General features: G+C 54.7%; 1 protein-coding gene across 1 annotated transcript; it reads right to left on the bottom strand.

Annotated features, from left to right (window-relative positions):
- Window positions 1–3,284: 3,284 nt before the first annotated feature.
- Window positions 3,285–13,256, bottom strand: LOC114067357. Its single transcript, XM_027902731.1, has 4 exons — window positions 13,195–13,256; window positions 5,836–6,847; window positions 5,524–5,702; window positions 3,285–4,099 (listed from the first exon to the last, which is right to left on the bottom strand). The coding sequence occupies exons 2-4, from the start codon at window positions 6,218–6,220 to the stop codon at window positions 3,722–3,724; spliced, it is 942 nt and encodes a 313-aa protein (XP_027758532.1). The 5' UTR covers window positions 6,221–6,847; window positions 13,195–13,256; the 3' UTR covers window positions 3,285–3,721.
- Window positions 13,257–14,785: the final 1,529 nt, after the last annotated feature.

Raw genomic sequence — 14,785 nt, 5'->3', positions numbered from 1 at the left:
AGTGGCAGTCTCTGGTGATGCCTTGTGGTGTTTGTCACACAAACTGCACATCCCAAACCCACAAAGCAAACAGCCCTTTGCATACCAGAGGGCTCTGGTTCCCAACACCTTCCTACACTTACTCAAAGTACCAAGACCAAACAGTCACTTCTGGAAGCTTTAGGGACCTACAGCTTTTGAGGGATGGGAAGAAATGCTTCCTGGTTTTTGGTTGGTTTTGTAAAGAAGGGAAGGCTTTGCTGCCATGCTTTGTCTCCCTCCCTAAAATGCCTTTCTGACCCTTTGAACAATTTCAGACAACTCTGACCAGTGGGTAGAGGTACAAAGTGTAGTACCAGGCATTCTGCTGGGTGGGAGGGCAACTCCAAGTCTCTTTGGTCACCAGAAGAAAGGTTGGGCGTGTGTTCAGGTTACCTGCAATGCAGATGGCAGCATGATCTCAGAGCAGTGAGGACAAGAAGGTGAAGAGCATGGGAGCAGGAGGGCACAAGGTCCTGGGAGCAATGTGTTCCCCAGCACCAGAGGGTTTCTGACCACCCAAGACCCACTGTTGGTTGTTGACAGAGCTGAACCTGACATGTGTGGACTCCCTGGTGAAGGTGTGGGGCCAGGTGTGGGCTCGGCAGCCGGAGCAGGAGCAGTCCATCAAGACCTGGCTCCAGGGATTCGTGGCCAGCCCCCACCCCTTCTCCGTGGAGGGGAGAGTGCTGAAAACCAGTCCTGAGTGTGTGACCCCCAAAAATGTACTGCCCATGTCACACAGTGGGGGTAAGTAGAAGGCAAAATTAAGCACTGGGCTCTGCTTCCAGAGCAGGGAGTGGGGCTGGGGCCAGGGTCAAGTCACATCTCCATATCAGAGGGGCCTTGCAGGGCAAGCCACCAGACTGGGCTTCACTAGGGAGCCCCTTGGTCACATAGCTCAGGAACCCCAAAGCCCAGTTGCTGGGAGCAGCGTCTGGCACCCAGGCTAGAGGTGGCACAGGGAGAAGAATGTATCTCCAGACTGGGAGGCTGGCACAGCCCAACCTGTTGTTGCCCAGAGAAGCTGTAGCTGCCCCATCCCTGGAAGTGTCCAAGGCCAGGTTGGACAGGGCTTGGAGCAACCTGGGATAGTGGAAGGTGTCCCTGCCCATGGCAGGAGTTTGGACTTGATGGCCTTTAAAGGTCCCTTCCAACTCAACCCAATCCTGCCTGGCCCAATCCAACCCATTCTGTAACTCTGATTCTGTGACCTCCTGGGCCCCCCATGCTGGCAAAGGTCATGGCTGCAATGACCCTTCTCTGCCTTTTCTCCCTCAGCTTCCTTCCAGGCCTGGGAAATTGCCCTGTTTGTTGTGGGATCTCTCCTGCTCCTGTTCTTGTTGGTCAGCCTGACATTTTGCTTCATCACAAGGTGAGAATCACCCTTCCATCCTCCACCCCACCCTCTCCTTCCCTGGGGCCTCCTCTCTGACTGCTGCACAGAGACCTGCACAGGCCCCTTCACTCAGGTGAACACCTACACTGCACCCAGACACTCCATTGTTCCTAATTTTTGCATCAAAGTCTCTTTTTGCACAGCTTCTTTGTTTCTGACAGAGCAGTGTCTGCAGGAGGTTGAGGTAACACCAATAAATCCTGGGCATGCCAGCGGGCACAGTGTGAGGGCCACCAGTGGTACTGACAACAAGCTGTGGTGGGAGAGAAGAAAGCTGGAGCGTGGCACAAAGCAGATAATGCTGTGGCCACAGGGAAGAGCTCTTCCCTGGAGCAGGGTGGAAGTGACAGTTTAGGATTGGTGGGAAACAGCTCCCACGCTGTAACACGTGACACCACTTTAAATAATAACTTGGTGCTCCCTGATGTGGTCAGCAGGCAAAGAGCAGCTGAACACTCTGTGTGTCTGTCAGAAATAAACGTTTCAGTGGATGGGTTATTTAACCAGCCCAAGTGACTTATTTCCATTAATTTTTACTGTTCTTTCAGCACTGGATAAGGGGCTGATGAAATGAGGAAGTTCTTAGAATACATCTGGGGAACAGAAAACCCAGTATATATATATATTAAAAAATATATATATATTTTATATATATATATATAAATATATGTATATATTTAAAAGAATTTTAAAAATAGCCTAGGTCAGATTTAGGGAAGCTCTTTCAGAAACCAGGGTGGTTTTAAGTTCATGCCAGAGGATGGCAGCTGTTCTGCTCCTGGTTTTCTCCAAAACATTGACAGAGATCTTAGGAAACTGTGCCTGCTGCGGGCTGGCCATCCAGCCTCTTCTTTTCCAGTGCAAAGCTGGGATGCAGATTAGCTGCCCTGTGCAAAAGGGCAGAGCAACTGATCTTGTGTTTGTGTCCATCCATTGCTTTTCAGACGTCCCCAGAATTACAGCACCATCGAAATGAGTGAGCGTGGGGAGATCACCGCAGACTTCTGAAGCTCCCGGCCACAGCTGGCACTGACAGCCCTGGGGCCAGGGACATGTCTCAGGAGGGCAGAGTGGTTGTTCAGCTCCCCCACCCACTGGGGCTGCAGCACAGACCTGTAAAATGCCCAGGTGTACACACACCCCTACATCTGTGTGTGTGTGCATAGAAATACCTGAATTGTTTCTTACCCTTCTTAATTTTAATCTCAGACTCCAAGAGATCAAGGAAACAGGTTGGGGACTTCTTCTAGGCACAGGTTGTGCTAAGTGTGGTGCCTGGACACAGCAGCCTGCTCGGCTGACGTGGAGGAAGCACGTGCCCTGCCTCCCCTCAGGATTCACTGCTGGGTGATGAGCCAAGGCAACCCCCATTAGACCTTTCCACCTGACAGGCAAAGCCAGATCTGGTCTCTCTGGACGTAACTGCTGCAGCAAGAGTCCATCAGCCTCCCCTGAGCCTTTTGGTCTGGGCAAGGGGTTCTCAGCATCGTGCCCTGCTCTGCTTGAGCAGCTCTGCAGCACCAGCAGCCTGCTACAGGGACAGCCCTTGCTGCTGTGGATCACAGTCCTGCCCAGAAAAAGGGGTTGGAGGAGAGATGAACACCCAGTTCATCAGCTCCTGCCCAGCTGTGGTCCTGCCAGACAGCGGGCAGCAGCAGTGCCAGACTCTGGATCTGCTGAGAATGTGGGCGGAGGAGGGTGGAACCTGCTCAGTAAAAGATTGTTTCCTACACACTATGATCAGTCCCTAACGGTGCAGCAGCTGATGCCAGCCTCCAGTAACATCCTTCATGTGGGGAGTGCTGGTCTCACCTTGTGTGTCTGAGCACCTTGTGCAGTTCCACCCATGGTGCCAGTGACCCAGACAGACCCAGCCTGCTCTCTGCTGGGACGAGGGGTAGGGAAAATGCAGACAGAGATCCCACACTGGATCTGAAACGTGGTGTCAACAGGTTTTTACTGAACAAGGCTCTGCAGAGGGAGGACAGGACATGTTCCTTGATTGACCATCACAGCGCTGACCCTCAAGAGCAGGAAGCCTGGTGTTCCCTTTGAGTCCCACCTCCATGCTGTGTCCCTCTCAGGATCCCAGCCAGCCCCAGGCGGGATGAGCAGCACAGGAGGAGCGAAGCCTCAGCCTTCCACTGCCCAGCCCTCGCGCCAGGCAGCCCCTTCCAGTCAGCAGGGCTGGGAACACGAGGCACCAAGGGCCTTCTCTGCTGGGTGCTGTGTGGAATCCCTGGGCAGCCTCTGAAAGTGGTTCTTGCTCCCCAAGCACAGCACTGGAGCGCTGGCCGTGTGAGCTCAGATCAGCTCCATCTTGAACTGGCTGAAGTTGGGCACGGCGGGCGAGGGCTCGGCTGTGCTGCTGAAGGGGCCGCAGGGCTGGTTGGCCGGCACGGCCCCGTGGCTCACGGTGGAGCTGAGCTGCTGCAGCGTCATCAGCACCTCCTGCTGCAGCCGCTGCTGCTGCTCCTGCTGGCGCTCCAGGCGGCACTGCCGCTCCAGCACCACGTGCAGGGCCTGGCTCAGCTTCCGCACCTCCGTCTGCACGGCGTCCAGCTTCTCAGCAAGGGCCTGGCAGCTGGGAGCAGAGGGGGGCACTGGCACACCCCAAGCCAGGTGGTGATTTTCCAGACCCACAAGGTTCGGCAGGGCAGTCTGAGTGCTGACATCTTGGACCTGGAGTAGGGAAGGTGAAACATTATCAGCTGCCCCTTTGATGGCGCTTAACAAGGGAAAGGTTTATTCTGCACTTCGCTACCGGGCTCAGAAAAAAGCTCTCAGGGAAAGCCATCATGTTGTTGCAAACCTCTAGACCTCAGCGTGAGCTGCACTTGATCCCCACCCAGTTCCAGACCCCTGGTGCCAAGTGTCCTGTCAGCATGTGCTGAGCCATCCTGTGTGGATGCTGCCACACAGCAGTGGGGCTGCCCACACTACAGCCAGGCTTGTGTTTGCTCTCTGCAGGCACAGGAACAGCATCTCCTGGGTTTTGCTTTCTAACCCTTCCATTTCTTGCACTGCACCCTGAAGCACAGGGCTGCTCTGCTCCCGTGAGCGATCACATGCCAGCTTTGAACTCCAGGGGAGCCTTTCTCCTGGAAAGGGTGATGAACAACCCATGTCCTCTCAAGCAGCTGGCAAGGGCTCTTGGAAAACACCTGGGTGGGCTGGAGAAGGCTTTTGCTCTCTGTAAGCAGAGACAAGGTCATGGATGAAGGCACAGCCTGACTCACAGCTGTTTTGTTCACAGCATGTCATGGCCAGAAAGGCAAGTGCCAGTGTCCTCCATGTGACAACAGCATGCCCATGAGCCTCTGGAGGGGTAAGTGTAGAGCTTTGGAGCAGTCACACGGGCACCTGCCTGGGGCTGGTCTGGGGACTGCTGGGTCATGGAGGTTTGCCCCATGGTCACCACTGCTGGCAGCAGAGCTGGGCATGGTCATGGGGCTGGCCAGGTGGCTGTGTGCCCACCATGATGACAGGATGGCCACAAGGACAAGGACCTGCGGAGACAACATACGTGTGGCCACATTTTGTAGTGAGGCAAGGCAGGGGTGTACATGGAAGGGATTATGGCAACTGGAGGGTGGCCACCCTGGCTGTGTCACTCCATCCTCCTTGTGTCATTCTGTCCTGGACTGTCCACAGCCCTTCATCTCCTGGTGTGCCACCAAGCCACTAAGCTGCTGGTGTCCTTGGGTGGCTGGGAGAATCTCCTGAGCTGGCACTGACACCAGGCCTTAGAGAGCAGTCTGTGAGGTGCAGGTTGGAGGCCAAGGCTGGCAGTGAGTGGCATCTCCGTGGCCAGCATCAGCCAAGGGCAGCAGCAAGTGCTGGCTGCAAGTGGGTGGACAGCAAGCCCACAGCCTCAGCCTCCCCAGAGGGGCCATCCAGATACACTCACCAAGTGCCATGGTCAAGCACTGCTAGGGAAAGCAGCCTACAGAGGCTGAAGGGCATTTCTGGGAGCCTTCCATGCCCAACAGCCTGTCCCAGCACATGGTGTAGATGCAGCAGGGTGTTGTGCAGAGCTGCCCAGATGGCAGCACCACACCAGCTCCTGGCCCAAGCAGATGGGCTCCCCCATTGTGCCACCCTACCTTTCTCTGCAGGAGAACAGCCCTGTCCACAGTCGTTGTCTTCAGCACCAGGGCTGGGTTCCTGGTGTGGGGTGTGACCAGCTGCCCTTGACTGGGCAGGGGCTGGGGGGGGATGGCCAAGCCCCCCGGAGCAGGGCAGCTCCCTGGAGCCAAGGGGGTGCCTGTGGAGCTGTCGTCACCTGCAAGGGATAGAGAGAGAAATGCCTCAAAAGGAGGCTCTTGGGGGCTCCCCAGTGGGGAACGGGGTCCTTTCCCCAGCCCAGCACTGCCAGGCGGTGGCCACGGTGCCCCTGTCAGGGAGCCAGGCCTTACCATGCCCAGGGGACAGCCCTGAGGGCAGGGTGTCCCCGAGCTGCCCATCGTCCTTGCAGAGGGAGGTCACACTAACGATCTGGATGCCCTCCTTGGTGTCCTGGTTGCCCGTGGGATCCCCGAGGGGCACTGCAGGGGGCTGGGGGCCCAGCAGCCTGGGGGGCTTAGCCTCGTGGCCCTGCAGTGGGGGCCAGGGCTGGTCCCCGTCCCAGCTGGGTGCCCCTGGCCCTGGCTCCACACTCTTCCTCTTGAGGAAGAGGTACACGGCCTGCGGCGTCACCCGGATGTCATCCAGCTCCAGCACCTTCTTGATCTTGCGGAAGCTCAGCCCGGCCCGGCGCAGCTCCACGATCCTCCTCTTGGCATGCTCGTCCAGCCGGCCCATGGCTGGGGCCCCTCCTGCTCCCGGCTCCTACATCCCTGGGCACGGCTGTGCTGGGGACTGGGGCAGCCCCCCCGCCCTGGGGGATGATGCTCGGGCTCAGCTACTGCCCTGCTGCCAGGCTGCTGGCTCTGGCCCGTGCTGCATGTGGTGCCATTCCCAGCTTCCAGCAGTGCCACGGTTCCCAGATGGAAAGGAGGTGGTTCTTCCCACCGGGACAAATATGGACAGCCCCAAACCTGTCCCTCACTCACACAAAGCCCCCTTAGAGTGAGGGGTCCAGCTCGGTCCCGCAGCCTGCCAAGGGCACAGAGGATGGTGAGGGGCTTGGTTCTGCCCAGCGTCCCAAACTAGACATCAATCCCACCCTGCCAGTAGCACAGCAAGGAATTAGAAGCGGTCAGGATGCCAAGCAGCAGCTCAGTGCCCCAGGAAGCTTGGTGTGAGCCCTGGCAAGCGGTTGCTGATCACACAAGGCTGGCAGGTCTCTGGCGGAGCCTCACGTCTCCCTGGCAGCCTGGAAGGTCACAGCAAGCAGAACTGGAGATGCCCACGTAGAAACTCCTGCCTGGGAACTGCCGATGCTGCAGAGCCTGCCCTTGGGTCTGGAGTCAGCACCGTCCTGCACCTCTGGGAGAAGCAAAATCAAAGAAGGCACAGCTGTAAATGTCATGGCTGCAGCTCCTGTGCTCCCCCCTTGAGGCACACACCTGCACTGCACAGGGGTACACCTATGCACATGTGAACATGCACATGTATGTGTCTATACAACTATGGTGGAGGGCTTTTTTCCATTTCCTACCAAACTCCTTATCTCCAAAAGTTTCTTGGACCCTCAATGCTGCAGCTGCTGCCTAAAAGACATACTTTTTGGGTTTCACTTCTCTGAAATAAATATCCTCCAAGAATTCCTGTAAGGCAGCAAAACCATTTCTGGATTAGCAATAGAGGATGCATCAAGTGGCTGCCACGCAGATGTGATACAGGAGCCTTTTCCAAACCCCGCTCCCCTAGGCACATGTGGATCTTAAAAAGGACAACAACGTGTTGTGTTGGCCAAGGAGGCACAGAGGTATTGCACATCAGCCTCAGGAAAATGGAGTCACTCAGTTCAACAGAGGAGTTGTGTCCCTCTGCATTTTACCTCTCCTACGGCAAAAGAGAGAGACATTAACTCCAGAGATGTAGGTTATACTTTGATCCAGCTCTGCTTGCATCTAAAGGCCCTGCTGTGTGCATTAGAGACCTTGCAGATAAGAGCTGGGGGAGTGGATACAGGAAAACAGATGGCCCTGATGCAGACACAGCAATTGCAGAGCAAGAGGAAAAGCTCAGAAATTCTCAACCTTCCCCACGCCAAGGGAAGATGCTCCAAGGAGACCACGCCCTTGAGGCTGCAGGTATGAGGAGCCTGGGCCCTGGTAAGATAGTCTGCCCTCCTCCCAGAGCGTTTCCAGACATGGTCAGAGGACGCTGGAGTGTCTGAGCGGCTGGGGACAGACACATACCATTTGTACCAATGCCAGGAAAGCCAGCAACCACGGCTGCAGTCCTCATCCAGCTCAGGAAAGGGGACGATGAGAGTGCCTTGGAGATATGCAAACTCCACCCAGCATCTCCCCCAGTTCTCTCTCCACTGGAGATGTCATTCACTGTGTACCACCTTCTGGTACCAACACCCTCCTTCTTCACATGCTCATCCCCTCCAGACCTTCCCAGTCCTCCACAGAGTTTCCACCACCCTGCCCTGCCTTCCTGGGCATAGGGACAGCTCACAGGAGGCACAGAACACCCACTAACCCCAGCATTCCCAAAGCAGGGTGTTCCCCCACAGCCCCCCATTCGCTGGAGGGGCAGCAGCACGAGGAGTTTGGCCAGGATGGCTGCAGGAACAGCTCCATGGAGACACCACCAATGCTCAAGGCTTCACAAGGCTCCTTATGCTTCAAGAACAGCACTTGCCTCTGCAGCAGGGCTTTTTAAAAATATGTATTTACTGATCAGAGGTAGACCAAGACCTGGAAAGTAATTTCTAAAAGACGCTGAGAAGCTGTGGGTCAGAGTCCAGCTGGCAAGCAGGAGCTGCAGCAGGTCAAAATCCAGCTCCAGCCCCACTTACACCTTGAGGGTGGACAAAGTGCACAGCAGCTACCCTGCCCCAGTCAGGTGAAAAGGGCTGCCAGTGAAAGCAACATGCCATCCCTCTAAACACAGTATTCCAGCAATTTCCTCCAAGGTCACAGAATTAATTAGGTTGGGTCGTGTCCAACCTTTGACAGATCACCACCATGTCAACGAGGCCATGGCACTACGTTTTTTTCCCATACTAAATGTGTTCCCCATTTCCACAGCTGAGTCCATCACCTTCTCTTCTTCCTCTCCAGAGGGGATTTTTCCCAAGGGGCTGCAGCTTCCACCATGCACACAGCTTATCAAGTTACACATTCACAGAGATGAGACCTTTACACTCACCTGGCTTTCAAGGTGTGTGTTACTCTCCCAAAAAATTTTTCAACAAGGAAAACCAAAAATCAACCCAGTGAGAGGGAAGGATTCAGAGATTTTCCTAGACCTGTGATTTTGCATAGGAATGGAGTTTCCTTCACCTTCCAGGGGCAGGTTGGGGGTGACATCATTCCTCTGAAGGTTTCTTACACCACTTGGAGAAGTTAATTCCAGAGGTGGTTTTGCAGAACAGGGAAGAGAAGCATCCATGGAAGAAAATTTACAGCACTGAAATTGTGTGAGCTTACTCTCTGCCTTGATCCCCTTCAATTTCTCTGGATATCAGGAACCCAAAAAGGTTTCATCTCCTCCATAAAGTCCCTGGAACAGCCTCATTTTCTACTTCTAAAACAGAGCAGCACCACTGAGTCAGTTTGGCTTGGCATGTCCACACACAGCTCAGGTGCTGTGAGCTGTGTGGACACTTTAAGTCCCCTGTTCCAAAATCCCTCCTGCTTCTACCTCCCCAGCTGTCACACTGTGTGCCAGCCACAGCTGCCAGTGCTTTGGCAGTCCCAGATTCTACATCCTTCCCCTGCAAGCCACAGTGGCTCCAGTGTGATTCTTCATGGTCTGCAAGTGTCCTCTCCCACCCACACCCCTTGCTGTGCACTGGGATGGGCAATCCCAGGGGGAAGACACAGCGACTGGAACACTCAGCTCATGGCTCCAGCTGGGGAGGTCTGTCCCACAGCACCACAGGCTCCAAGTTCTGCCCTTTGGTGGGCTGGATTCTGAGGCCTTACCCAGCCAGCTGGTCACACACCTTTGTGTGAGCAGCTGCATGCTTTGTTACACCACCAGCCCCGCAACAGGAATTTTGCTCCAGCCAGTCAATTTCGGTGTCTGTCCAAATTTCAGATCAGCCACTGAATGCTTGCAATGCCTGAAGCTTTCAAGTACTTGGTTGTAGCTGAGAAAGCTGTTTTTCCCAGGTGTTGCTGCTGGTAGTGTTTCTATTCCATAACTCTGCGTGCAGCTATATCCACCAAAACACAGCCCAGAGCCTGCAGCAGCCTTCTCCTCAACAGGATTATTTCCTTAGCTCCCACACTCTCTGGCCTAGAAAATATTGCAAAATGGAATAGCCTCAAGAGAGAAGAACAATAAAGGCAACACTCCCACACATCTCCAAGTTCCTTTCAGAGCAGAGTGGATTTAAGGTCTAAGAAAGAGGAAGAGGAGCATGAATCCAAGTTTCCTACAATCCAGGTGATGTTACCTAACCTCAGGCCTTAGAGCAAGCAGGCTTTCCCTCTGCACCACTTGTTTCTGTGCCAGTGCAAGCCCCTGCTCCAGAAGGTGAACCTGAGAGACAGGAACTCCCCAGTGTCCATCCTGCAAGTCCCTCAGGGAAAAGCTCCCCCCCCGCCTGCACACACACAGACAACCTCCCAGCCACAGCTGCCTGTCTCTCCCACAGTCCTTCTGCAGCCCTGATTACCTGGGTTTGAATGCCTGATTCCCCAAGAATGAAACATTGGTTGTGTGACCACAGAGCTGGCTCATGTCTGGGCAGATTGACTTCTCCCTCCTGTCTCACAGCTTGCACATGGGCAGTTTTTACCTTGCAGAGGTACAAGCAAAGCTGCTGCTGAAATTCATGCTGGGTTGAAGCAAGGAAGAGTTAACCTTTCAACAGCCATGCCACAGGTGACTAGGTTACCCTGGGGCTGTGTTTTCTCAGTGGCTATTTCAGCCATCTGGGTTAGCTGCACAACAGCCTGGCCCCGAGATGGAACAGCCCTGCAGAGATGTAGGCACCTACATACAGATGGGCTGAACCAGAGCAACAGGCTCCCACCCACCGTTCCAGGAGCAGCACGGCACAGGGAGCAGGCACAGAGCTGGAGCAACAGGTCTGACTGGAGAGACAAACTGCTGATGCTGAGAACTGCTCTGACTGAAGGAGAGGGAAGAGTGGGAGCAGGAAAAGTCGTGATCCACAGGGAGCACAAGGATGCAGAGCAAGAAGACGCAGATCAACCTGTTCGGTCTCAGCAACTGAAAACAGACACTTTATGTTGTTAACATCCCAAAGCATGCTGGGCTCAAGGGCTTGCTGTGCTGCACAGAGTGCAAAATACTCCTGCCCTAAGAAGGGCCATGTAGGATCGTGAACAACAAAGTTGGATGTGGGTACGTCTCTCTCCTTTAACTTTGTACAGCACAAGGCCAGTGTCCCAGGGTTTGTGAAATTCACTCCTAAAGAATTTGGGGTTGGCAAAAGGGGATTGATCTTCATGGAGCTCGTAGGGAGACACAAGACAAATCTGTCAGATCTGGGCCTTGTGGCTGGTGGCAGCTCGACAAGGTCCTCTTGCCCACCCTTTCCTTTGCTTCCGGTTTACAGACATCCTCCTCAGATCCCCAGCACACACTGGGGAGCTGGAGCAGCTGCAAGCAGCTGGAGAGGGACACTCATCCATCCTCTCTGGTTTTATGGCTTTCCCACAGTGTTTTAAACAGTCACTGCAGAAGCTGGGAAGACAAGTTCTTTCTCACACTGCAGCAGCTCAGAGGGGAAAACCACTATTAAAAACATCCTCCAGAAGCACAAGGAGGACAGTGCTGGATAGGATTCAGATATGGATTCAGACAGCAGGAAGTGTATAAAGTAGAGCAAAGGTGCTGTGGGAGGAGTGAGTCTGCCAGGAATGCCCAAATCCTCACCCTGCAGAGAACTGTTCTCTGAACACAGCCATGGGTAAACACTGACAAACAACTGGTACAGCCCAGTCCTCCACTGGGCTTACTGCCCTCAGGGCCCTGTTCCAGTGCCTGCCTGGCACAGCTTGGAAGGGACATGGATTGTCCTTGGCTCTTCACGTAGGGAACAGTTTCACTGCTGTACAGACAGACTGGAAAGTCTTAGCTCTGTGGAGACAAGTAATGAGAAAGGGCTCGTGGATTCACAGGATATCCTGAGCTGGAAGGGACCCACAAGGATCATCAAGTCCAACTCCTGGCCCTGCACAGGACACTCCAAGCATGGCAATGAGCTGGCAGTGTGGTTCAATTAGCTTGGAGAAAGATGAGCAGTAGTGTTAGGTGTCCAATGCTGGAATATTGCCAAAGCAGGAAGATCTGTGCCAGGGGAAATGGCCATTTCTCCCAGGCTGCCATTTTAATCAGTGTCACTGCATTGTGGGACTTGCCAAGCACCCTGTCCAAGGCCTAGTTACCGGTGTGCACTGCAAGAAGAGCCTCAGACCTCGAGAGAGGGCAGGCCAGGCATTCAGAGGCTATGGCTGGAGACTTAATTCACCTTTAAGTATTTCAGCTAAATTGCTAAATTCACCTCCTTCTGCAAACTAGAGAGGAAACCCCAAAATCACCTATTTTTGCTGTTGCTGTTGCAAGCCTACTGGACAGTGCAACCGTTGGAAACTCTCAATTCTCTGCAACAATAACAAAGGCTGGTACAACACATCAGGATGAAAAGTTTCTGAGTCCTCAGAATACAAATTCCCCACTCTGCAATTCCTCTGTGGCAGGCACACAGACTGTATCCTCTGAAGCAAGACACACATCTACCCTTACTCTCATACAGGTGCAGAAGGAGTCAGATTGAACAGAGAGGGAGACCAAAGATCTTCCAGCACACAGAAAACACCAGCATGCAGAGGCTGCGGGCTGGGCCAGCCCAGTGCAATCCCTACAAATGCTAAGCCATGCCTGGGACGGGGTGCTCACACCTCACCGTGATAAATGAATGCTGAATGCCACTGTTGGTGTGGGCAGTGACCCACGGATCCCCCGGAGTTCCTGGGGCTCAAAGAGAGTCGTCTGTAGAAAAACCACCACAACCCAAAGCCAGTGAATGGGAAGGGCAAACGAAGCACCAGGTACCAGTCTGTACAACGCAGAGGACAGGCACTCTCAGCGTCAGGCAGCATTTAGAGACACTAATTAGTCCCAACCACACCACAAGCAGCACAGTTCACCTGCGGAAGTGGCAATAAATAGCCTGTCCTCAGCAGCTTGGAAGTGCAGGAGAGAAGAGACAGATAAACACAGAGGTAAGAGCCAAAGGCAGACCTCGTGGAGATCTGTTCTTTCCTCTCCTGTTGTCCACGGTGTCTTGCCCGAGCAGCTTTGTGTTTACCTGCTGCCTTACACCCACCGCCCAGCATCCACCGACACATCCAGCATCCAAAGGGGTCTGCACTTCCGCTGGGAAACAGCTGGGCACGTTTCTGAGTTCAATAAGCAGCTGGAGGGCAGCACTTCAGCTCGGGCACGCCAGTCCCAGCCCCGACCCTGAGCATGAGAGCAGCACCAGCCTCCGCACCCCTGCTCGCCCGCGGAGCCTCCGCCGCGGCGGGGCCATGGGCACGGGGCTTCGCCAACACCCCATCCTGTGCTCCCACCCCCTCAGACTACCACTGCCAGGAGCTCCTCTCATCCTGCCCCGGGACGCTCCCAGCACCCAAAGCAGCTCCGTGCCCAGCAGCAGAGCATCCACGTACAGGGACTGCCGACGGCTGCCGGATCCTCCCGGGGACGGCTCCGCTGCCGCCCAGCCCCGCTCCGCGGCACCCAACTTTTTGGGAGGCTGCTGTTTGAAAAGCTCCTGCCCTCTTTGTTTGTCCGGGGCAAAACCAGCAAGGGCTGCTGGGAAGGTCACCCAGGAGGAAACTCCACCGGGAGGGAGGAGCCCTCTCTTAACCCTTTCGGGGCAGCCGTGAGGCTCGGGGCACAGACCTGGCCGTGCCAGCCCAGAGCACAGCCCAGGCGTGGCCGGTCACAGCTGTTCCAGAGGATGGAGGAGAAGCCCCTGGGGAGGCAGCGATGCCGGCCCCAGAGGTCCCATCCAGGGCTGGAAGCACCAGCTCCACGCTCAGCGCTGCCGTGGGCTGCTGGCACAGGGCAAAGGCCACGGCGATGCCGTTCGCTCTGAAACTGAAGCGGACACCTGTTCTCACCTGTGCTACTGCCCCCAGATGAGGTGTTCGAGTGTCCCTCCTGGTTCAGGCTTGGCCTCAAGGCTCATCCTGCCAGCTGCTGGCAGGCTCTGCGAGGGGATCAGCTCCCCATCACGCTGCCACCACCGTCCTGGGGCTGGCTCTGCTGCTCACAAGTCTGCAGGAACCTGCTCCAGGGCCACAGGTGGCAGGAAACCTTTGCCAAAGCAATATTTTCCTGCTGGCTCAGTGACCTCACTTGCCCACCCTTGGAGAGATGAGAGCCGTTTTGGGAAAAAGGGTGTGCATGGCTTTGGGATCAGCCAGCCTTTATGGCTTTATCACTACTGAGGGAGAAGAAAATGTGGAACACCGGGCCCTAAAGCCCTAAAGCAATGAGCACAGTAACAAGTCTCCATCCTTCTGGCCCAAGGAAGCACAGGCTCTTCCCCAGGTCCTTCTCTCTGCAGTAGCACCTGGGGTGCAGGTCAGACAGGAACCCAGCACTAAAACGCTGTCACTGACCTGTACAAACACAGGCCCTGCGAGTAAGGCAAGCTGATCTTTGTGACATCCATACTGCCATTTATTGCATCAAGGCAGTAGTACTTGCCATCTTTCATAAAGCAGTTTTCAGATCAGCAGCTAAAATATGGTACAGAAGAGGTTTGGTTATTGTGTCTTGTTCTCCAGCCATGACTGCAGTTCTCTCACGGGGCACATTTCTGAAGGCTTCCCTCACTCGGTGGTTACTATAAATATGGACAAATATGGGCAGCACAAAAATGGAATTAACACCTTAATAAAGCACCATAAAACCCAAGAATTAAAACTGCAGTACCTAAAACTTCACATATAATGAGTTAATTGGGAGAAAGGTGAGAAGACCAGCCATGCTGGGTCTGCCCCAGGTTCCTTTGGGACATCATCCTGACTCCAGCAGGCTGACTAGCAGATCCTTGAGCAGGAATGTAAAAAGCAGGGTAAACACATAGTAACACTTTCCAAAGTACACCCCCACAGTGCAGCTCTGAGAGACTTTCCAAGGAGGCCAAAGGCCCCTGGGCTGTCCCAGCCATGGTGTGGCCACAGGCCCAGGGCAGTGCCCACCCCTGTGCTGGCACTGCTGGGGCACCTCCAGCCCTGGGGGCACTTC

Source organism: Empidonax traillii, unplaced genomic scaffold, assembly GCF_003031625.1.
Source record: "Empidonax traillii isolate 1590-97213 ecotype Southwest subspecies unplaced genomic scaffold, ASM303162v1 scaffold903:size462939, whole genome shotgun sequence".
Classification (NCBI taxonomy): domain Eukaryota; kingdom Metazoa; phylum Chordata; class Aves; order Passeriformes; family Tyrannidae; genus Empidonax; species Empidonax traillii.
This window is presented reverse-complemented; position numbering and strand designations above follow the sequence as displayed.